Here is a 26,346-nt window from a genome sequence, read left to right on the forward strand (position 1 = left end):
ACATCAATAGAAGTTGACAGCTTTTTATTTAAATAGGGAAAATGGAGAATGTACATGGGGTACCTAGGAAAGTGTACATACATTAACCCCAAAACTTAACAGCCAAGGAACGTATTTGAAGAAGTAGAAGTAGAATTGTATTTAGCTAGAGTCATAGGATGGGGAATCTTAACATGACTTCACACTTCAATAAAGGCATTGCATGAAATAACACTAGATGGTACAAATTCTCATAACTAGGTAATTTGATCCAGGATTATTTTCCTTTAGGGTTGAGGATTCTATTTCTGATAAGAATCAATTCTTTTTTTTTTTTCTGTAAAAAGTGTACATGTAAAAAGTGGCTAAATTTAACTAGGTGAAGGTATAATGAAGATGGACAAAAAAGAATTGCACTCATAAATATTTATTGAGAAAATTCTATGTGCTTAGCATTATCAGTGGTTGATACAAGACACACAAGATGGGATTTCTCAATCACAACCCATTCAACCATTCATTTGGGCTAGATTGCCATCTGCTCTGTTGCACCCTTTCTCCTTAACTGGTCCAGCACTTGTGCAGTACACTCGCATGGAGAATTATGATTCTTGGGGAAATTAACCTACTTAGTTTTGTAATATATACAGTCATAATAGGTAGCACTTATATAGCATTTTAAGGTTTGTAATGTACCTTATAAATATTAACTCATTTCATCCTTACAACTCTGGGAGGTAGGTGCTATTATTTTAAAAATATTTTACAAATGGGGAAATTGAGGCAGGTTAAATGACTTGTCCAGGGTTACATACCTAGTGTCTGAGGGAGGATTTGAACTCAAGTCTTCCTGACTCCAGGCCCAGAGTCCTATCCATGGTGCCACCTAGCTGCCTCAATTATTCACAGTAAGCACTTTATATTGCATTTATTCATACTCATTCAAACCATGTGAATTTATTATGACTCCGAGTTGAGTACTGAAGTTTGAAGTTAGAATCAGAAATGAAGTCGCAACATCAATATATCTTCATACCTGGATTCAGACTGGGAAATATTCTTTTATTTAGATGGCTACAGAAGCTGAATGCTAAAAACTAAGGGGAATACAAAGCAAGCTACATTTTCTGGGTTTTCTGGCTCACAGATAACATTTTCTCCCAAATTTTGCTATCGTATGTTACATGCCATGTGACCAATTCATCTTCCTTTCCTGTCATATAATACCTTGATGATATTCTTTATTTTTGTCTTCCACATTTCTATCTGGATTATATATTGCAACCTACTCACACCCACCATACATCTTTCCATTGCCTTCTATATGATACTCATCTTTAGTTTTTTTGAGTCAGTAGAGTTCCAGGTCTTGTTGCCATATAGTAACATTGGTAATATGTCTGGATTGAAAAGATAAAAGATAGGCCTTTGCTTTCTTGGAAAGGCTGGGGTCAGTAAAAGAGCTTTGCACCTGCTTTTCTTGTTTTCAACTCTGGGCCCAGCTCACTGTCAATCTGTATCATCTGTCCCAGATATACATCCTACAGGTGTCCATTCACCTGTAGGGTAAAAATCTGGACAATAGGCATTGTTCATCCATCTGGTCTTTCCTCTGGATAGTAAAAGTGAGGAATAACAGGGACATCCACTGAGATCTTTTCAACGTCAGAAGAAAGTAGGGTGGCCTTTTGGTATGTTGGATGGACCCCCTATCTTTGGGGCAATATAGATGAGAGTCACACAGGATGGGTAGGCATGGATGGGCTGAGATTTGCATTACTGGAAGGAACTCCTGAATGGTTGAGACTACAGATCCATGAGTATATGAGAGTATATTATAATTTTGGCATATATATGTAGGAGACAGATTACTACAGCAGGGGCTCAACCTGGGGTCTGTGAACTTTAAAAATATGTATTTTGATAACTATTCTAAAACAATTCGGAATGGGGTTTCCTTTATAATACAATTAATTTTATTTAATTCAGTTAAAAACATTATTCTGAGAAGGGGTATAGAGGTTTCACAACACTATATATATATATATTTTTTTAGTGAGGCAATTGGGGTTAAGTGACTTGCCCAGGGTCATACAGCTAGTAAGTGTTAAGTGTCTGAGGCCAGATTTGAACTCAGGTACTCCTGACTGCAGGGCCAGTGCTCTATCCACTGTGCCACCTAGCTGCCCCTTCACAACACTATTAAAAAGTTCTATGTAAGACAAAAAAGTTAAGAACCCTTGTACTATAGCAGTGGTTGTCAAATTCTGGGGTCTTGGGACTCTTAAAAAATATATTCTAAAAAATTATTGAGGACTCCAAAGAACTTTTATGTACTGTATTACATCCAGCGGTATGCTGGTAAATGTTCAGTAATTGGCTCTCCCTCCAAAATGCAAGCCGATTACACCTTTAAGTTTAATTTGTATTAATAAACATTTTCTCCATTGTTTTAAGTCTAGAAAATCAGCAAAACAACAAATCACTAGAGATAACAACCAAGCCTTCGGGAATTTTCAAGGGTTAAATACACTGAAAATTTTATAAGGAGTTCCCATAAGCTACTTTGAGCTGACTTTAGCACACTCTATTATATACATCAATATTTATCATATTAGAAACTATAATTGGTATATAAAAATTTAAATAACTATTATTTTTTATGAAAAATAGCTTCCTTATTAAAATTCGTGAGAAAAGTGGCACCGTTTTATATTTTGGTAAATCTCTTGCTCCTTGGAAGGTAAGCTCTGGCAAATCTGGACAGCATACTAAAAAGCAGAGACAAAGGTCTGTCCTGTCAAAGCTATGCTTTCTTCTGTAGTAATGTATGACTGTGAGAGTTGGACTATAAGTGCTAAAGAAGACTTTTGAGAGTGCCTTGCACAGCAAGGAGATCAAATCAGTCAATACTTAAAGAAATTAATTCAAGCTATTCACTGGAATGTCGAATACTGAAGCTGAAGCTTAAAAACTTAGGCCAGATAATGAGAAGACTGGATTCACTAGAAAATCCCTGATGTTGGGAAAGACTGAAGGCAAAAGGAAAAGGGGATGGCAGAAACTGAGGTGGATCGATAGTGACATGTAAACAGTGAACATGAACTTGGACAGACTTTGAGAAATAGTGGAGAATACAAGGGCCTGACATACTATGGTCCATGGGGTCACAAAGAGTCTGACATGACTGAACTGAACAATTACTACTTTATGGCAGCTAGCAAAAGATGGCTAGATTCACACACCTGTTTCTTTTGTTAAATTTTTGCTAAATGTTATTTTGCTTGGAGAAAATCTGGCCTTCTACAGATATGTAATTGGAAAAGGGAGGAGTATTTTAATAATAGCTTTTTTAGGTAATTTGGATATTCTACCAAAACTTGAAAAGAAACTATTGTTTCTTAAATGTTAGTTGTAATATGGAATCTGATCAATGAAATTTTTATTGTCTGTTATATTGAAATCCACTGATTTATCTTGCACTTCGAATACATAAGTACTATGTAAATGTTAGATATTATTATTATTACTATATTTAATCCATGTATGATTTTGAAATATGCACAGGTCTTTTAAAAAATATTGGTTCACTGAGTTACCCAGATTTTCCAGTACTGACACATTTCAAAATATAATATCAAAAAATCTTATTTGTTAATGTCACCACTGATCTTTCAGACAGAAATTTTCCAAAATTCTAATTTTCCCTAAAAGCTTGATTTTTATCATTGGCAACAAATATTTTCAGTTGTTTTCCTCAAATGACAGGCTTACTACATTCACTTTTTTTTTTTTTTGGGCAGGGCAATGAGGGTTAAGTGACTTGCTCAGGGTCACACAGCTAGTAAGTGTCAAGTATCTGAGGCCAGATTTGAACTCAAGTCCTCCTGATTTCAGAGCCAGTATTTTATCTACTGTACCACCTAGCTGCCCCATCTTCATTCACTTTTTATTTATTTTTTATTTTTTTGCAGGGCAATGGGGGTTAAGTGACTTGCCCAGAGTCACACAGCTAGTAAGTGTTAAGTGTCTGAAGCCGGATTTGAACTCGGGTACTCCTGAATCCAAGTCTTATCCACTGCACCACCTAGCTGCCCCCCTTCATTCACTTTTTTTTTTTTGGTGAGGCAATTGGGGTTAAGTGACTTGCCCAGGGTCACACAGCTAGTAAGTGTCAAGTGTCTGAGGCCACATTTGAACTCAAGTCCTCCTGAATTCAGAGCCAGTATTTTATCTACTGTACCACCTAGCTGCCCCATCTTTGTTCACTTTTTATTTATTTTTTATTTTTTTGCAGGGCAATGGGGGTTAAGTGACTTGCCCAGAGTCACACAGCTAGTAAGTGTTAAGTGTCTGAAGCCGGATTTGAACTCGGGTACTCCTGAATCCAAGGCCAGTGTCTTATCCACTGCACCACCTAGCTGCCCCCCTTCATTCACTTTTTTTTTTTTGGTGAGGCAATTGGGGTTAAGTGACTTGCCCAGGGTCACACAGCTAGTAAGTGTCAAGTGTCTGAGGCCACATTTGAACTCAAGTCCTCCTGAATTCAGAGCCAGTGTTTTATCTACTATACCACCTAGCTGCCCCATCTTTGTTCACTTTTTATTTATTTTTTATTTTTTTGTAGGGCAATGGGGGTTAAGTGACTTGCCCAGAGTCACACAGCTAGTAAGTGTTAAGTGTCTGAAGCCGAATTTGAACTCAGGTACTCCTGAATCCAAGGCCTGTGTCTTATCCACTGCGCCACCTAGCTGCCCCCCTTCATTCACTTTTTTTTTTTTTGGTGAGGCAATTGGGGTTAAGTGACTTGCCCAGGGTCACACAGCTAGTAATTGTTAAGTGTCTGAGGCCAGATTTCAACTCAGGTCCTTCTGAATCCAGGGCCGGTACTCTATCCACTGAGCCACCTAGCTGCTCCCCTTCATTCACATTTTTTTTTTTTTACGGGGCAATGGGGTTAAGTGACTTGCCCAGGGTCACACAGCTAGTAAGCGTCAAGTGTCTGAGGCCGGATTTGAACTCAGGTTCTCCTGAATCCAGGGCCAGTACTTTATCCACTGCGCCACCTAGCCGCCCCTGCCCTTCATTCACTTTTGAGAAAATATCTGACAAACTCTAAAGACATCCAAAAGTTAAATCAAATAATTAAAATAACTTTGTCAAAGTTGTAGTATTTATGAAATAAATTAATATAAAGCTTTTCTGTGTATTACAAAAACCCCCCACCCAACCTAGAATGGAAAGAGAAATTACACTCAGAATCATTACAGAATATATGAAATATTTGGGAATCTACCTACCAGGATACATACAGAAAGCATAAGAAAACAACTACAAAACACTCTTTATGGTAACAAAGACAAACAAATTACTGAAAAGATATTAGTTGCTCATGGGTAGATTGAGAATATATAATAAGAATGACAAAATAAAAATTAACTTATTCAGGGATATACAAACCTAACTACCAAAGGAGTATTTTATAGAAGTAGAAAAAAAAATAAAATTCATCTTGAGGAACAAAAGGTCAAGAATTTCAATTTAAAACATGGGAAGGGGGCAGCTAGGTGGCGTAGTGGATAGAGCACTGGCCCTGGAGTCAGGGGGACCTGAGTTCAAATCAGGCCTCAGACACTTAACACTTACTAGCTGTGTGACCCTGGGCAAGTCACTTAACCCCAATTGCCTCACAAAAAAACCCCTCAAAAAAACCCCAACCAAACAAAAAAAAAATGGGAAGGAAGGAGACTCAGCAGTATCATATCATAAGTTCTCCTACTAAATGGCAATAATAAAAAATTATTTGGTACTAGCTAAAAAAGAGAGGTTAATTAGTAGAAGATTAAGTAATATAAAAGTAGAATGTAAAATCATTCCAGCAAGGCTTGGACTGACTATCTTGAAAGGGGGGACTAGGTCACTGAAGATTGTGGGAGTTATATTTCATCCCAGACTGGTAAGAGAGAAAAGCTATATTAGGATAGAAACTGAAGAGCAGAAATTTTTTTCAATAGTCAGATAATGCAGAATCTCAAGTCACAAAAGAGGTATTTAGGATTTGTGCCAAAACAAACAAACCAAACCAATGAACCAAATCTTGAGTAGATTTATTAAGAATAATAAATATTAAAACTGGAGGGAGAGTGTAAGGGCAGGGTTCAAATGACCCCATCTTGCCTCTGGTGTTTTAAGGAGAAGAAGAACAGTTTTTGATGAAATCAAACAATCAAAACGGAGTAGGAACAAATCTCTTGGGTGGGGGACTGACTCATACCCTAAGCAATTTGTATAAATAGAAGGAACTATCTCAGAACTGGGGAGAGATTCTGAGTATACAGATTCAAGAAGTAGGAACAAGATTGATATTTTCAGAATATCTATGAAGAACAAAGGGAGGATTGAGCTCTGAAAGAGAAGGGAGATATGGAAGAGAGACAATGACTTACACAAATAACAGAGCTGAACACACTAGCAGAGCAAAGTCTCAATTGCAGATCTGCATTGGTAGAGGTTGTTCCTTGACTGGGAAGTTAAAATTAAGTGAAATCACTTGAAAGATCTAACAGAACTTAAAAAAAAATGATCTTTGGATAATTAATGTTGACTAAGCATAAAAATGGAAGGCATATTTTCCCAAAGGTCCTTGCCACTGTCATGGAAGATATTGTCAGGGAATTAAAATCTAAGAGGGATCTCTTAGAGATGAGCTCTTCTACATGTTTGTTTACAAATGACATTATGTTATTCACCAAATCCCAAAAAATGATATTGCAAAAAATAAGTCTATAATCATTCAAAAGATCATGGCCTAAGTAGAAAAAAATTGGTATGTGAGGACAGCCTATTGTCCAGTGACTTGCAGTTAGTTGGATAACAAAGCCTTCCTTTGTTCCTTCAATAGATGCTACAAGTGGACAATGAACTGGGACAAAAATTGAATACTAGAGACCAATATTCATTGCTTTGGGAAAACTGTACAGTTTAAAAAAAAAAAAGGTTTGGGATGGACAATCTGTATGTTCCACTGGTATCTAAATAATGTCAAAGATAAAGGGAGGAGCCCCCAGTATGTCAAAAAAGGTGGCTCTTCATATCCGAGAGGACATAGATAAGAGATATACAGGAAAGGCATGCATATATGGGTTCCAATCACGTATTAAAGTATCCAAAGCAGGTGGATTAATGTCTCTTCTAAGCATCAGGCATCAGAAACTTTTAAAAAAGTTGCATTAAATTTTATTTGACTCTAATAATGATCATTTTAGTAGATTTTTCTTATTGCTACTTTGGAAGCTTGACTATAGGATACCAAGAGTAATAATTTTATTATTTCTTTGTGCAATTAAACAAACAGGATCAAAAACACATTTGGGTGCTGAAAAAGAAAATAATTTAAGCTAATTTTTATGTGCATGAACATGCTCACCAAACCACCTCTCACCTGGATTTCCTTTCCCCATTTCTCCCTCTCAATTCAACCTCCTGCCCTACAAAAAAAACAAGCTGCAACAGATATAGTGCAGCATTTCTATTTTTAGTTAGTTAGGAGGCTTAAAATAGTGACTGCTAGCTGGGACAGGTCAGTGGGATCTAACTCTGAAGCTGAGTTACAAGAACAGCTGAACTGTTATTGCAACAGAGGCTAGCTGATCTTACCTCATTCTACCTGCAGACAACTTTAGGCAATATTCTTTTCCTTAAAGAATGACAGAGATACAAGCTAGTTTATTGGGAACTGTACAAGTTTTAGCTTCTGCTGCTAAGAGGAATTCTGGATACATGCTACAGAATGGCTACTTTGATACCACAGAACATACTATCCCTCTTAAAGTTTAACAGTAAGACTATGTCCACTTGAAATAGATTTTTGTCCTTTGGTAAACAGTAGAAGAAAATAAGTGTCAGATAACCCCAGGTTTAATTCTTAAATGCCCATGGTAGTTGTAGGACTATGTTTATTTTTGTTATTGTTCATAAAAAAAGAAATAGCATTAACAATTATAAAAACCCATATTTAAATCATCTCAGTAAGCTACCAAATTATAATATATTTATAGCTGCTTGTGCTTGAAAGAATTTTTCTATCTCCCTTTCCAAAAAAATGAAGGAAACTTCATTTCTATATCAAATTCTTTAAAGTTTAAAAAATTTCTCTCTTTTTTTTCTTTTTCTGGCAGGCAATGAGGATTAAGTGACTTGCCCAGGGTCACACAGCTAATAAGTGTCTGGTGCCTGAGGCTGGATTTGAAGTCAGGTCCTCCTGACTCCAGGGTTGGTGCTTTATCCACTGAGCCACCTAGCTGCCCCTAAAATTTCTATATCAAGACATCCATCCCTATTTCTTTTGATATTCTTCCAGTTATCTAGATTCAAAACCTTAATCTTTGACCCATCACTCTGTCAGTTATTCTTTAGCAGTATCTGACCCTCCTTTTCATTCATACCACTGTCCTCATTATCTCCTGCTGGTACTATTATAAGAACCTTCTCTCACTGGTCTCCCTACCTCTCGTTTCTCTCCTCTGTAACCTATCCTTGATGAAGACGGGAAATTAAAATTCTGAATATAAGTCTTAATATGTCAATCTTCTGCTCAAATAAGTAATTGTTGTTTTGAAGAAAATACAAACATTTAGACACTCTTCAAAATCTGGTTGCAATCGACCCTTCTAGCCTTAATTCAAACTATTCTCTGACTATGCTCTATTCTAGTCATGTTGCTATTGTTGCATGATTTCACCCTGAATGTGCCTGTTGTCATACATCAGCACAGGCTTTCCTCACTTCACACTCCTTGGATGCCTTCCTTTCTACTTCTCTTTCTCTACTTTCTCTTCCTTCAAATTAACATGAGAAAACATTCTTATATTATTTTCATCTTCATTTCCCTAAATCTTAGCATAATTCCTGGCACAGTAAATATATAAATGCCTTTTGACTAGCATCTTTACTTTGCTCTTAATTCTACTTTATGCAAAAGACATATCATATATTTTCCATTAGACCATACAATCCATGTAGTCAATGACAAAATTGTTTCTCTGTATCCCTAACTCCCTATGTGTTTTGCACATAGCATGCCAATAAATGTTTGCTAAATTAAAAACTGATCCTATAAGATTATATAATCTGAAAAATTAATAACTGAACATATATATAACAAATAACTTGCTTTTTGAGGTAAAAGGAAACCACTAGAATTTTCTAGAGGATGTGAGAAGAGAGATGGGAAGAACAAGACAGGACATGTGGTCAGACCTGTACTTTAAGAAAATAGTTTTGTTTTTTGAGTGAAGCATGGATTGGAATGGGGAGGAATTTGAAGCAGAGAGACCAATTAGGAAGTTATTATAATAGAGCAGGTGAGAAATGATGAGAGCTTGAACTAATGAGGTGGCTGTATGAATGAAGAGACTGGGACCTATACAGGGTGAGCCAAAAGTTATGACGGGGTTTCAGTATTTAATAACTCCTTTATTTTTTGTTTTTAATTTACAATACCACAACATCATATACAGTATATATAGGAAATGAATTTACATTATGTGTGAAAAATCAAATCTCATAAATGGTGAAAAATAAAGAAACTTTTTTTATAAAGTTATTAAAACATTGTGACTTCTGGCCTACCCCGTATAAGAATTGTGGAGAACTTTGTGGCAAATGATGCAGAGAGACTAAGAAGAATTGTGTATAGGCCATTAGAACTGACAATTATAATATCATTGGTAAATTTTTGAAGACAGCAGTTTCAGCTGAATGAAGTTAGAAATGAGGCTGTTTCTTGTTTATCTTCAATTTCTAGGAACAACAATTTCAGTACAAAGCCTCAATTTAGGCTGGATACAGAATTCCAGAAAACAACAGTATGAGAATCCAATTTCATCTAGATTAGGGATTTTAAAATTTGGGTCCATAAACCTGTTTGCTTAATATTTTGATAACTGTATAACAGTGAATTTGGTTTCCTTGGTAATCTTATGTATTTTATGAATTTAAAAGCATTATTCTGAGAAGGGTTCCACAGACACCACCAGATTGTTCATGACACAAAGAAGGTTAAGATCTCTGATGTAGGTCATCTTCTTGAATGAAGATAGCAGAAAAGAAACAAGTGACTAATGAATATTTTTGTTAATTAGAGCTCAAGTTAAAGAGTTTCAATGACCTGTAAACAGTCTATTTAAAATTACATCTGGAAGAACACTTAAATAAATTGGATATGCACTAAAAAAGCAACCCAAGTAATCAAAAAACCCCATGGAACACAAAAATAGAAATTCTAAAAAAAAATCAATGAAAAATCAAAATATCATTGTATTGATAAAAAATAAAGATATCATCGTATTGATAAATAAAACTAGGCATTAACAAAAAGCATATAAAGTGGGTTATGGGGCCTCATTCCATCACTAGGACAAAGTAAGAGATTTATGAAATCTTTTATCAAATAACTCTGCAGTGATTAAAGTTAGACCTTGCTGAGTCCCAGTTGTAGTTGTAAAGAGCTCAATTATTGATACTAGTGCTTAGTCTCATGGAAAATCTCATTGTAAGTACCAGGAGATTAATAAAATCCACTGCCACCTGCTACTAACTATGGTGTCCTATCTCAGAGGAGTTATAAGAAATGGGAATTTAACAATGAAAATGAACAAATGTATAATTTAACATAATTTAAATACAAAGCAAATTAATTTTTGTAGTGCCGAAATGCCACTTCCTATATTATATGATACAATATGATATAAGTTATGCTATGATAGAAGTCTTTTTAAAAAAAATCAATTTCTAGTTTTGGTCTGATTGTCCTAATCTGTGCCCTTAAAAATGAGTGTAGTAAACCCACTAAGATTAAAATGTCAGCCACCATATACAGGGTAATAGTAATATTTTCAAAAAGTGACTATAGAGCTAGATTTCTCTTTAAGAATACTCATCTTCTTTGTAAAATAAATAAAAAACCTTAATTCTCTCATCTGAAATGTTTTTGTTGGCATTTGATCTTCTTGTGGAAGGAAACTTTCAGATACACAGAATAAGAAAAAAAGTTATATGGTATTTTCTACATGGCTTGGAGATAAAGAAATAAGGTGATGAAAATTAAATGACATTTATATAGTATTTTATGATTTATAAAGTGCTTTTCATAATTTTATTTGATTCACTATTAGCTTTGTGACTTTAGGAAAATCACAACTCTGGGATAAAAAAGTACATATCTTTTTATAGTCATTGTTGAGAACCAATTAAACGTAAAGTAGTATTATTTTACTCTTTTCTCTTCAAACTCTTTGCTGTGTTTATTCTTGAATAAAAGCTTATCTATTTTTCTTATTAAGATAAATGAGGCCACAAATATAGCTCGTTACCACCTTTGTAGTTTCTATGACTAAGTTTTCTAGGTAAGAGGTGTCAAATACATTGCAGCAAAATAGCTGAGTGCTACTGGAATCAGATTAAAATTGGGAATTGCATAACAAAACAAATAAATATTAAATTAGATAACATAATGAGATTACATAATATTTTCTATTTGAGTTTGACACCAGTATTCTAAATCATGGAAAATATCCCATGATATAGAATTCTAGAAAAAAAAATTCAGATATACTGGAGGATCTGCTGCCATTAACATGATTTTTATTTCAAGAGTCAAAAGGTAACACCTAGTTACCTAGTTACAAAATCCATGTAATTTTTCTGTTGGTTTATTTGAATAAAAAAAGTAAGATATCTGTAAATTGACACTAAAATTACATGAATGAAATATTTTAGTGTAGTGATGTCCTTAACCTTTAGTTGAAGGGATTTCCTTTGTGTTTTTCAAAAGACTTAATATTACCTACTGAGAGTTAGAGGAAATGACAGTTGTAGGGAAGGCCCTATAAACTAGTCAGCTAGTGATACTACCAACTGGACGGTTCTGTTCTATTGATTAATCTTGTTGTTGGTAAATGTTTACAAGTAATGCTGTGTAATTCTTTCTATTTCACAAATGCAATATAGTATCTACAAGAAGATAATTAAATGCCTTTTGATACTTATCACAGTATATTTGTACATGTATACTGTATGTACTGAGATGAAAAATATTTTCTATTTTCAGAGAGTATAACGCATTCTTCATACCTGGACCAAGCAACGGAGATCGATTGAGCTGAGTGCTCGACTGGTGTGATGGTAGATTTTCAACCATGTTTGAGTTGCTATTCGTGGTGGTGGTGGTGGTAGTGGTATTGGTTGTGGTACTGCTCTGGATTATAGGATTGTTTCTATCCCACATATTTACAGTTTTATTGTTGTAGTTGCTTGGGTCACCCCAAGCTGAGGTACCATCATCAATTTCCATCTTTCGTCGAATGGAGGGGGGAGAAGGTTCTTCCCAACCTGTAGCCTCGCTAATGTCCTTCTGTTTGGCTGGTACTGGCCCACCAACCCATCCTGATCCAGTCTGTTTAACAGAAGCAGCTCCTCCCCAATTACTCACATTGTTGTCTTGGAGTTTATTAGACCAGTTTTGCTGGGGACCAGGTTTTAAAGACTCCCCCCAATTTGTACCTGGATTAACCTTAGCATTTGTGCCACTACCCCATCCACTGGTCCCAGATCTTGCATCATTCCAACCAGAACCTGATCTATTATTGTCAGCATCCCATCCTGATCCATTCTTTTTTCCATCACTCAAATTTCCAAGGACAGATGATGAATCTGTCCAATCTCCCCCCCCTGAAGTCCAGCCTGGATTGGACTTTTGTCCATCTCCCCAGTTTTGAGATTTAGGTTTCTGAGGTTCACCCCAGGTAGGTGATTTGTCCCCCTGATTTACAGTCCCACTCCAAGCATGGCCACTTTTGGCAGCAGCATTATTGACAGCAGTAGAGCTTATTGAGTCCCCCCAACCCCCGAGGCCATTTGGTGCCTTGTTGTTGTTGTCTCCCCAACCTGTATTTGCTGGAACAGCAGCAGAGGGTGAGTTGACCCACCCAGATACTGAAGAGGTATTTGTACTGTTCATGATGGACCCATCATTCTTCCCCCCTGAGTTTGAAGGCTGAGTAGTTGCACAACCCCAGGCCTCCGTCCCATTGTCATTTTTTCGCTCAGACCTAGGGGATTCCTCAAATTCCCAGGCAGTGTTTTGCTTTACAGGAGTCTGTCCCCAACCAGTATTGGACAGTACTCTTGGGTCAAGGTCATTCCTTGGCAACTGGACTTGCCCTTGGTCTATAATTCCTTTCTCTCTCCGTCGGCTCTCTCCAGCTCCTTCCCTTCCAGTGCTTCCTTCATTTTGACTTCCAGAACTGTCATGACTTCCTTCACTTGTTGCAGTGCCAGAATTCGTAGCTTTGGCCCAAGAGTTCAGTTGTTCGCTGCCCTGTTGTATGGCAGGATTCTGGTTGGTAACGCTGGGGTTGTCCCACCCCACTGTTCCTTTCCCATTGATGTCATTATTGGAATGCTGGTTTGGGGGCTTTCCCCATTCCCCATTCACACCACTTGAGGTGCTACGGTTGGGGTGGCCCCAAGCTCCAGAATGCATATTACCAACACCATTGCTGCCATTGCCCCGTCCCCAGGTGAGAACTCCAGGACCAGCAGGAGGCCCTGAATCCCATGCATTTGCTCCATTGCCTTCCTTCTGCACAGCTGGATCTATTCTGCTGGATCCATTCTGTTTAGCACTTAATGCTGAGTTCACAGTGTCTCCATTCCCCTGACTGAACCCAGAATTATTATTTCCTGTGGCAGGATTACCTGGGGATATCCCCCACACTGAACTGTTAATTCCTTCACCACTGCCCCCACTGACTTGAGAAACTGATGATCCATTAGCACCAGGAAGGCCTTGCAGGTGGGGTGGGATGATGGCCCCAATACCAACAGCCATCCCCCAATTCGGCAGTCCATTTGTCTGCATTGCATTGATAGAGTTTGGTGAAGAGTTCATAGGGTTAGTGTTATTTGGTCCATCAGTGTTAAGGTTCTGAGGTTGTACGCTGAAAGACACATTCTGAGAAGTGGACGTTTGTGGTTCTGTGCTCTCTTGAGGCAGCAAATTTCCCCAAGCACCTAAAGTGCCTGTTGGGTTCCCATTCTGGTTGCCCATATTTTGACCTATGGCACCGACTGGACTGCAAATACTGGAAGGGTTGCCTGTTGCCACAGTTCCTTCATGTCCAAGTACAGGCCAGGCAGCTGGGTTGGCATTAGGATTAAGGTTAAGATTAATGCCAGCATTTGAGGTGGAAGTACCCCAGCAGTTCTGACTTCTACTATCTCCAATCATATTGTCCATTTTCCCATCCCCACCACTGATAGAGCAGTGAGCTAGATTAGAGTTGGAGCCTGTGGTCACACCCCACACTCTAGATGAATTTCCATTACCATTTGCTCCACCTGCTCCAAGGGCACTCTGATTAGAAGTGCTTTGGACGAGTGCTCCATTTGCGCCATTATTGCCATTATTTTTCTTTGTATGTCCAGTGAAGTTGCCGTGGGCACTCCCTGTAGCCATGCTACTATTCTCTGGGCCACAGTTGGAGGCAGAGTCAATGTCTGTAGTACATTCTGAAGCAGATTCAGTCTCAGTTACTGTAATGGAAGGCCACGCCTCCTTGTCAGTCCTATCTATTATCACTTTATCCCAGGTGCAGTTGGCTTCACTTCTAAAAGTAGGCTGTTGTCCCCACTGGGAATTTTCATAATGGTCTACCAATCCACTGTGACTGAGATCTGAAAAAGATTAAATAAGATTCAAAATTAGGCTTTTTTGTCAAGTCTGACAACCTGTTTTTTTTTTTTAATCTATTGAGGGGACTTTTAATTACTATAAATCATTGGTTTCTAACCTAAGTAAAAGGATTATTTTTTTAAAGGAAAAATTATGACCTCCCTTCCCCATAGTAGTAGTTTATATTACTCGTAATCATAGAGGAAAAAAAGTTATTATAATAAATAATAATAGCAAACATTTATATAGTATTTATATTGTGCTGGGTACAGTTCTAAGTGCTTTACAATCATTATCTCATTTGATACTTAGAAAGGTAGGTGCTATTATTACTCCTATTTTATTGATGAAGAAACTGAGGCAAACAGGTTAGGTGACTTACCCAGGATCACACAGCTAATAAGTATCTGAGGTCACATTTGAACTTAGGTCTTCCTGACTCCTGGATTAGTATATTATGAATTTACTAAGTCTTTCAAATGAATATGTATTTTATCATATTCAATAGTACCTATATAAATTTGTAAAATAATAATATATGAGAGATTTTTCAGTCTATAGAGGGTGAGTTTGCTTATTTTTATTAAGTCAGATGATAGATCCTTTGCAATAACTCCATAGCCTCTAAGTCTATGGCACTCAGATTGAAAACCAATGCTGTAAATCTCTTAAAGAAAAAAAGTTTAAGCTAGTCATCTTGAATTGCCATATACTCTGACAATATGACTGCTACAACCTGTAACTTAGGACTGCTAATTTCTGTATTGAAACGCAGTGTTACATAATGGATATAACACTGGCATCAGTCAGGAAGACAAGTTCCATTTATGTCTATGATACATAATGGCTGTGTGACCCTAAATAAGTCTCAGCGAACCCCTCAGTGCCTTTGACAACTCTGAAAGATTATATGTTGCAGAGAAACTACAAATTTGCACTGATTGAGGGAATTTCCTGAACTAATGAAATCACATATCAGGTTAAAAAAAATTCCCCCCCCATTTTATCTTACATTTCTTAGGGTGTACAATATAGTTCTTTGGCTTTTCTGGTTAATTGCTAATTATCAGATATCAATCAATTACCAAAAATACCTCAGGGTAAGGGCTGCTTTTTGTCTCTGTGTCTCGAAGGCAAGGAAAAAGGAATAAGCACTGGTATTTTACAATAAATATTATGTCATCTGATCCTTACAACAACCCTTTGAGGTAGGTGCTGTTATTATCTTCATTTTACAGTTGAGGAAACTGAGGCAAACAGAAGTTATATAACTTGCCCAGGGTCACACAGCTAATAAGTATCTGAGCTGTGCCAGCAGCTGCCTCTTGAACATATTAAGCACTTAATACCTGTTGTTGTATTCAAGAACTATGTTTAAAAATATCAAGTGATATTGGAATGGAGCAAAGGCATGGGATTCAGGACCTCCTGATAGTCTTGGAGTTCTCATCCAGGGAAGGGGCAATGGCAGCAGTGGTGTTGATAATATGCATTCTAGAGCTTGGGGCTACCCCAACTGTAGTACCTCAAATACTATCTTTAAGACAGATGCATACCAAGAGCTATTCAATCAAGTTTTTAATACTTTTATCTGACTTGATAAGTAATTGTGATTACTAATTAGTAATTGTTTAGTCTATATGACAATAGAGCCAGGTCTCATTAGTGCAAATAATGAATCTCCCTTGAAATAGTTGCATTATTTGAATTCCAACCACATATTTCCATAAGGTCTGGAACCAATGATCACATTTTACATATTTCTATATTTGAATTATGTAAATACAAATCCATTTTATTTTTCAAGGGAATTTATCATTCACACTAATCAATAACTTGGCTGTAGGAGAGTAACATGGTCATGCTTGTGCTTTATTATTTTGGCAGTTATATGGAAGATGGATTGGAGAGGGAGAGAGACTGTAGACCAATTAAGAGACTTTTAGTCTCAGCTATAATCCCATCTTCTGCAAGAAGCCCTTCCCTTGTCCTCCTTAAACTTAATCCCTTCCCTCTAAGATTATCTCCAATTTATCCTATATAAATCTTTTATACATGGTTTTTTGCATGCTGTCTCTGCCATTAGACTATGAACTCCTTCAGGAAAGGGACTGTTTTTTTTTGGGGGGGGTTTGCTTGGGTTTTTTTGGGGGGGCTTTCTTTGCATAACCAGTGCTTAGTAGAGTGGGCATTTAATAAATTCTTATTGATTCACTACTACCACAGTCTAGTTTGGAGGTGATGAAAGCCTGAACTATGGTGGTTGTGGTGTGAATAGAAAAGAGGATGAGTTTGAGATATGAGGTTGGAATTGACAAGACTTGGCGATTGTTTGGGTATGAGGAAGAAGAAAGGGTTGAGAATGATCTTCAAATTATGAAGATGGGTAATTGGAAGGATGGTGGTATCCTTGACAGAAATAAGGAAGTTGGGAGAAAGCATAGGTTAAGGAGGAAAGATGAGTTCTGTTTTAGATATGCTGAGTTTGAGATGCCCATGGATCATTAAGGTGGAGAGGTTCAGTGGGCCAGTGGTGTTGGGATACCAGAGCTTATGAAAGATATTAGGACAGGGTATCTAGATGTAGGAGTCATCTGTATAAGAGATAATAATTAAATCTTGATGTTTTAAAAACTTTTAGCCTAAAACTTGTGTAAATTACCTACATTCTTATAGAAATGGGAAATTGAACTCCCCAGATTTCACTTCCAATCAATCACTTTACCTCGTCCATGTGCTACTCTGACACTGTACTGATAGTTCCTCAATGAGCTAAGGAGCCAGTGAAGTATAGGAACTATAAAGCATCTAGATCTAATTAGATAAACCAATTTCTGCTTGTGGTTTGGATTCTGTTTCCATTTCAGCCTGGCAAGAATGTGCTAACATCCAATTAAAGGTAACTGAGCAGATTATAACAAAGTAGGAAAATCTTCCCAAATAAATTAAGCATCTTTAAGAAGCCCCGGTGAAAGGAGGTTGAAGGGTGGACAACCATGACAACATGAAAGAAGGACCACTGGATATTTAGAGCTAAGAGTAAAATAAGAAGCACTTCCTGTGGAGGAAGATGGACCTCCTCAAGAGAAAGTTTCTTGTGTTTCAAGTAATAATGTGGATTCACAAGTGCCATTCCCTTCAATTACTGGAAGAGTTGTTAATGTAGAAGAAAGATCAAATGTTCTTTGCTTGGTCCCACAGTCAGAACTAGAAGTACTGGGTGGTAGCTGAAGGGGACAATTTCAGCTCCATTTAATGAAAAACTTCCCAATAATTAGAACTGTTTCAAAGTGAAATTGGGAGTGTTAATGAGTTTTTCATCATTGGTGATCTTCAAGCTGAAGCTGACTGACTATTTGTCAGGGATTATGGGGATGGCATTCTCTGGCAGGTCTAGTTGGGACTAGATGACTTTACTTAGAATCTCTAGGAATTAATTACACTTTTCCCAACTGTGGGCATTCTTTTTCTTTTTTAAAAAAAGTCATGTCCAACCTTATCTCATTTATCTCTAGATAGAGCTTTTTTCATAAAAGGTGATATTTTATTTTGACACACTTTCACCAAAACACACCCAAAGTACTCTAAAGAACATTTTTCAGAAATTTTAAATTTACATTGTTTGTAGACATTGTGTATATTGATCTGATTTCTACACTCTGCATCATTTCATATGTCATCTTAAGTGCTTCTAAATTCTCTATATTCGTTTCATTCATATGCCAAAGTTCCTTCAGCAATTCTCCAATTATTGAATACATAGTCTTCAGTGTTTTATCACAAAAAAATTTTTATCTGTAGTGGACAAGTGGTTCAGTAGACAGAAAACTTGGGTACAAATCTTAGCTATGTGATCCTAGGCAAATTACCTAACCACTTTCCACCTCAATTTTCTCATCTGTAAAATGGGGATAATAATGGCACCTACCTCTAAGGTTTTTTGTGAGGATCAAATGAGACAAAATTTGTAAAGTGCTTTATAAACCTTTAAGTGCTTTATACATGCTTTGTTGTTGTTCAGTCATTTTCAGTCATATCTGACACTTCATGGCCCCATTTAGGTTTTCTTTGCAGAGATGCTATAGTGGTTTGCCATTTCCTTCTCCAGTTCAAGTGTCTGAGGCCAAATTTGAACTCAGGTCCTCTTGAATCCAGGGCTGGTGCTTTATCTACTGCACCACCTAGCTGCCCGCTATCTTGTCTCTTAAGATTTTTTTTTGGTCTTGCTACACCAACCTCACTTGACATTTGAAATATATGTAATGAAAATGAAATGGAAAAATCAAATAGTAAGAATAAGAACTATATTTTCCTGAAAATAGTAAACTATGACTATCAGAAAAATAATAATAAATCTGCATATTTTAAAACCAGGTGATTACATAAGATAAAATACAATAACCTATTCTACAATTGTAAAGCTCAAATTTTACAATTGTAAAGCTCAAATTCAGATATGGTTTAGTTCATCTGTTTGACTTGTCCATTCTTTTATGGACCATTTTTTAGGATCACAAAACATTCATATAATTAGTTATTTTGATATTTTCTGCATAAGAGAAAGGAGTGCCAGATTACATCTAGAATAAAAAAGTACTAGCTTACATTTTACAGATTAGGTAAGAAAGATCAATGTGAGTGGCTTATAGGGATAGGGCCTGACCTGTGATTTTAGAGGTATAAGAAACTCCCTGATGAGGAAACTCTCAGTCTGTATTTTCTTTGAAACTTTTGCCTAGAGTAAAAAGAAATTAAGTGACTAGCTAGGGTCATAAAGCTAATATGTGTTAGAGGCAGGACTTAAACCCAGGTTTTCCTGGCTCTGAGACTGGCTTTCTATCCACTGCCTCTTATGAAGCTTATTCAAAGAAAAAGTCTCTCAATGGAACTTAGAATTTTATATTTAATATAATGCCCCTAAATTGACATGAATGCTTACTAGCTACATTGCAATTAATACCCATAAGGTCCCAGTTCCTCATCCGTAAAAATGAGAGGTTTGAATTAGATAGTTTATGTGAGGTCTCTTAATGCTCTAGATGATTTTTATTTATTTATTTTTTTTTAGTGAGGCAACTGGGGTTAAGTGACTTGCCCAGGGTCACACAGACAGTAAGTGTTAAGTGTCTGAGGCCGGATTTGAACTCAGGTACTCCTGAGTCCAGGGCTGGTGCTCCATCCACTGCGCCACCTAGCTGCCCCTAGATGATTCTTAAAATTATATAATAAACATCTTAGCATAGACCATATTTACTACATACAAAGCTTTTTTTTCTTCATTAGAAAGCTGCAAATTCCAATTGGAATTTTTAAAACTTTCATTTGGATTCCATTATTAATAAATGAAATACAGTAATATTTTAAATTCAACCATCAAATCAAATATCCTATTGCATAACTATATTTATCACTATTGCTCCAATACTACTGCTATTTTCCCCTCTTCCATACAGAGATTTATTTATGGGTAATGACATTGCTTTACACTCATGCATTATAGTTGACTAGTTGTGAATATCACTTCCTTCATCTTCTCATACTCCCCTAAGTCTGTAAGCCTCACTTTATTCTATCTTATTAGTGTATCATATCAAACTGCCAGAAAAATAGGTCAAATAATAGCACTGGTGTTTATAGAAATTATGTATTATAGTACTTTTTAATCTTATGTATTTATTTCCATCTTGCATGCCCAGGCTTTTCCCGAACAGTCCATGCTGATAGGTACTGGTAGATAAAGAAGGAACATATATACAAGGTTCAAAAAACTTTTGGGTTTGAGGACCCCTAGCAAGGCTGAATAACAGTGCTTGTGTCACTAGCAGGCATTAATATATGACGGAGAAACAGATAAAAGGATGCAGATATGTGGAAGGCAATGTTACAAAAAATTATATTATGTGTCAACTGCAGGCTCTCATCTATCCTATAGGCTAACTACTGCTGTGGCAGGAATAAAGGGGTGGAAATTATAGTTATTAAAATAAAATGGGGGGGGGCCTCTAGGTGGCGCAGTAGATAGAGCACCAGCCCTGGATCCAGGGGGACCTGAGTTCAAATCTGACCTCAGACACTTGATACTTCTAGCTGTGTGACCCTTGGCAAGTCACTTAACCCCAATTGCCTCACAAAAAAAAATTGGGGAGAATAAATCATATTAATATACGAATATTATAGTTTCATTCTGGATCTATCCCAAATCTTCCTGTATCTCTATGCCTTATTCCCAAGTACTCTTGTTTCACTGAAGAAATTGAAGCAAACATATTTATTAAATGTTTACTGTGTGACAGACACTGTTCTGAGTACTGGAGAGAAAATGAAAAGCAAAAACACCAACCCTGCCCTCACACATCATGTGTACCTCATGCATTTCAGCCATGGGAAATAGGTGGTGAAAAGTCATGAAGTAGGAAAATGATTTGTGTGCAAGGAATGAAAAAAAGTTATTAGGAAGGTCACAGATTATAAAGAACTTTAGAAATCAATCAGAGGAATTTATATCGGATCCTAGAGAATATATGGAGGTACTAAAGTTTATGGAGAAAGGGGCTGACATGATCAGAACTTTGATGCAGACACTCTGGCAGCTGAGTAGAGGATTTGAGTAGAGGAGTGGGGAAATGCTTGTTGGGAGGGAGACTCATTAGGAGGCTACTGCAATAATCCAAGTGGAAGGCTGGTAGCTGTGTGAAAGGAGGAAAAGATATTTTTACAAAAGATGTTGTAAAGGTAGTAATGACATGATTTGGCAACAGATTTGAAATGTGGAGTGAAAAGGAGGAGTCAAGAATGGTATTGGAGGCCTGGGAGGATGGCAGTACCCTCCACAGTAACAGGGAGTTTGTAAAAGAGTGGGATTTGGGGGAAAGATAATGAATTTTCTTTTGTTAGAGATACCTATCTAGTCTGAGATATCCAAAAGGCACTTGATGATGTGAGACTGGAAATTAGGAGAAAGGAAAAGAACTGAATATGACAATCTGGGAATAATTTGCATAGAGGTGATAACTGAACCCAAGAGAACTGATGAGATCACCAAATGAGATGGTACAGAGGGAAAAGAGAAGGGGATCCAGAACAGTGCCTTCAAGGACAGAAATATCTGGGCATAACACAGAGGAAGACACAACAAAGAAGACTAAACAGGGGAGGTCAGACAGGCAAATTGGAAGAAGAATCAGGAGAAAATGATGCAATAAGAACCAGGAAAAAGCAATGCCACAAAAACCTAGAAATAAGAAAGTATCCAGAAGAGGGTGACTGACAATGTCAAAGGCTTCAGTGAAGTAAAGAAGAATGAAGGGTAAAGAAAGGCCATTAGTTAGCAATTAAGAAATAACTGGGGACTTTGAGAGAATAATTTCAGCTGAATGAAATAATAAGTCAGATCGTAGAAGGTTAGAAGAGAGTGAGGAAGAGTCAGGAGAGGAAGTGAAGGCAGTGAGTATAGAAAGATTTCTCAAGGAGTTTAGCTGAGAAGGGGCAGAGAGGTGTATAAGACAATTGCTAGCAGGATTGAAAAGATAAAGACTTTTCCCTTCATAAGAATGAGGAAGAAATGGATGTGTTGTGGGCAGCAGAGAAGGAATCACTAGATAAGCAAAGACTGAAGATGAAAGAGTTGGAATGACAGTTGGGAAAATCTGCTGGACAAGATGTTAATGGGATATGATCAAAAGTGCAGGTAAGGGGCAGCTAGAAACCCGCCCTGGATTCAGGAGGACCTGAGTTCAAATTCGACCTCAGACACTAGACACTTACTAGCTGTGTGACCCTGGGCAAGTCACTTAACCCCAATTGCCTCACCCCCCCAAAAAAAAAAGTGCATGTAAAAGGGTTAGCTTTGGCAAGGTGAAGGGTCATTTTTTTTCAAGAGGAAAGAAAATGGGGGCAGCTAGGTGGTGCAGTGGATAAAGCATAAGGCACTGGCCGTGGATTCAGGAGGACCTGAGTTCAAATCTGGACCCAGACACTTGACACTTACTAGGTGTGTGACCCTGGGCAAGTCACTTAACCCTCACTGCCCTGCAAACAAAACAAAACAAAACAAACAAAAAAAGAGGCAAGAAGAGGAGAAAGATATCTGAGTAATTTGAGATGAGGAGGTGGGCAGAAAAGGGAGCTCATGACAAATAGCTTCAATTATTTTGGTGCTGAGTTGAGATCCTCAGTTGAGAGGATAGGGGTGTCATGGAAAGCTTGAGGAGGGATGAAAAAGTTTAGGAGAGCTTCTGTGCTAGTGGGAGGGGAATGTGATTAGGGAAATGCAAAAAAACCCCCAAAACTCCTTTGCTGCAGTGAGGGTCCAACTGAGGTTATGTAACAAATTTGTAGTGGATCCAATCAGCATGGGTTTTGTTATTTCCCCCAGCTCCTTTAATGCAGCACATGAGTAGTAATGAAGGATGGAAATGGTGGGAGTTAATCCAGGCTGGGAGTTGGATAAGTGTGATTAGACAAAGGAACAAGAGATTTGAAAACAGGGGAAATATTAGAATTGATTCATCAAGAGATCAAGATTGGGGAGGGAAAAGAGTACAAGTGCAGGGTAATGGTCTGGGAAAGAACTGTGTAGAGGAGAATTAGAGATTTCAGGCTAAAGAACAGGGTTAGGGAATCATAAGGCAGAAGGGAAAGATGAAATGATAAAAAATTAGAATCAGCTAATGGAATTTTTGAGTTCATGAACATAGGAATGGAACATCTGAGGGTGATCAAAAGATTAAGGAGTAAGTCATTGGAATTAAGTAGACAGAAGAACTAGGATGTTAGGGCATTTTAGAACATTCTCAACATTCTTCAATTAATGCTCTTAAGACTAAGCTCCTACTTTTTCTAGGCATTTCCTGCAGCTACCTGTACTTCTTATGCACTGGTTCTTTCCAATCTGCTCATGAATGTATTCAGTTCTTTTGAACACTTAAAAAAAAGAGCTTCACTTTTATGAAATTTCACTTCAATCCTCTCTCACCTTCCTTTCTCAAGTGATGAGGTTCTGAATCTGGATATTCTTTTCCAATGGTACAGATCAAAATTTGTCAACACCTCTTATGCTCTTAGATTTAGAACTATAAGAAGGTAATTTAGTTCAACCCCCTCATTTTATAGAAGAAGAAACCAAAGCACAGAGAGTTGAAGTGACTTATGCAGGGATCACACAGCTAGCAAATGTCTGAGGTAGGATTTGAACTCAGGTCTTCCTGACTTTAATTTCAGTGTCTTATCTTCTGTTCCTTCACATTCTATGTGCCTGTTGTGCATACTGTCCAAATCAATCTTTCACAGGGTATTCTAGTACTTGGGTCTTTTTCTGGGTCTCAAAGTTACACAGATCTCAATGAAGCACATGGCCTATCCACTTGCTATCACTGGATTTTTAAAATAATTGGCTAAACTTTTCCATTCATGGCTACTTTGAAATAGATGACACTGCTTCTTCTTCTTCTTCTTCTTCTTCTTCTTCTTTGGTGAGGCAATTGGGGTTAAGTGACTTGTCCAAGGTCACACAGCTATTAAGTGTTAAGTGTCTGTGGCCGCATTTGAACTCACGTCCTCCTGACTCCAAGGCCGGTGCTCTATCCACTGCGCCACCTAGCTGCCCCCAACACTGCTTCTTGTGTACAGTTTGTTATTTGAAACATGAAACATGTGAAATGATCTCAAAGACTGAAGAAAGAAAAAGTCATCAATTGCCTTTTTATAACAGTAACACTAAACTTTTTGTAATCATTCAGTATCCTTTCCTCTTTCAGATTATCTTTTCCATCAAACCTTCGATATGCTGCAGTTTGGTTGACTACCACCATGTATCCTTCTACTGTCCTTTTGATAACCTGAAATTTTTACCCTTTAGAGACTGTAGTATTGCAGTGGCCAATGAGTATTACTAGAACATTGGTGTTAAAAAAAATGATGTTTTTTTTTTTTTAAGAAGCAGTTTGACATTACCACATATGTGTCATATCCCAGGTACAATTCAACATACTCTTTATGTTATCTTTTTATTCAATTGTGGGACCAAGTTATTATTACCCACCTTCAGTATCTGTTCAAAACAAGTATTGGTCTGAATGTATGCCATAATATATACAAGAGGCATTCTTTATCCACTTGGCTTCTCCTATGTGGATTGTTATAATGAAATCCTTTTTAGGAGTATGTAATAGATTTAACATGTTAGTTAAAGCTGAACTGCTTGTCTGTCTTCTACTGGGTTTTTTTTTTTTTTTTTTTTTTTTTTTTTGCGGGGCAATGGGGATTAAGTGACTTGCCCAGGGTCACACAGCTAGTAAGTGGTAAGTGTCTGAGGCCGAATTTGAACTCAGGTTCTCCTGAATCCAGGGCTGGTGCTTTATCCACTGCACCACCTAGCTGCTGTTGTCTTCTACTGTTAAAAAATGATTCAACAAACCTCTTCCCCCCCCCTTTTTGACATTATAATACCCTATTCCTGCCCCTCTATTAAAAAAAAAATCCTTCTCGTGACAAATAAGAATAGTCCAGTAAATAAATACATATGATAGTATGTATCTTATTCTGCATCTCATGCTCATCACCTCTATCAATCTTGTGGCACCTGAAATGTCCTTGCATTGATCCCATATTCTTATGTTTTTCAAAGCTGTTCTTTACAATGTTGTGGTTATTGTATAAGTTATTCTCCTGGTTCTACTCGCTTCACTCTGCATTATTTAATACAATATACCTATATTACTTTGAATTTCTCACTTTGATAATTTCTTATAGCATACTAATATTGCATTACACTCATATACCATAATTTGTTTAGCCATTCCTTATTGATAGGCATCTCCCACATTTCTCATTCTTTACCACTACAAAAGGAACTGCCATAATTTTTGAGTATCAGGCTCTTTTTCTTCTTTGTTTGATCTCTTTAGTTACAAACCTAATATTGGGCTCAATGGGTCAATAGGCGTAACTCCAAATTGTTTTCCAGAATGACCAGACCAATTAAAAACACTACCAACACACCTATGTTTGTATTTTAAAGTTTCTATTCAGACTTAATATTTTTATCAAGAATGTTTGAAATCCTCTCTCTGATTAATGGTCCCTCCCCCTTTCTCCTCACACTTTTCCTATGTAGGATTATTCTCAGTTTTATAGAGCAAGCTATTTTCTGTTGAAAGCCTTTATATTTTTATCTCCATTCATTCATTCATTCATTCATTCATTCATTCATTCATCCATCCATCCATCCATCCATCCATCCATCCATCCATCCATCCATCCATCCATCCATCCATCCACCCATACACCTATTTATTTATTTATTTGCTTGCTTGCTTGCAATGCTGAATTTCAGTGTCTCCTCTCCATTAAAGTAGTTACTCCCTGGTCTTATGTAATCCTATTTCCTTAGTACATTAACTCTTTCTTTCTGGATACTTATTATATTTTTTCCTTCATTTGGGAAGTCCTGGATTTTGGCTATTACATTCCTGGGGTATTTTCAATTTGGAGTTTGTTGCTAGGTGACTGGTAGATTTCTTCTATTTTCACTTTGCCCTACACTGGTTCTAATGGATCTGGGTAGTTTTTTAAAAAATGATTTACTGAAATAGGGTGTCTGGGAGGTTTTTCGTTTTGCCATGATTTTCATGGAG

General features: G+C 37.1%; 1 protein-coding gene across 1 annotated transcript in view; it reads right to left on the reverse strand.

The window, feature by feature from the left end:
- The window catches only part of TNRC6C (trinucleotide repeat containing adaptor 6C), a 166,248-nt gene that overhangs the window by 74,305 nt on the left and 65,597 nt on the right, over positions 1-26,346 (reverse strand). The window contains 1 exon segment of the mRNA XM_044001379.1: positions 12,112-14,715. Coding sequence (XP_043857314.1) covers positions 12,112-14,715 — 2,604 coding nt within the window.

This window comes from Dromiciops gliroides, chromosome 4 (assembly GCF_019393635.1).
Source record: "Dromiciops gliroides isolate mDroGli1 chromosome 4, mDroGli1.pri, whole genome shotgun sequence".
NCBI lineage: Eukaryota > Metazoa > Chordata > Mammalia > Microbiotheria > Microbiotheriidae > Dromiciops > Dromiciops gliroides.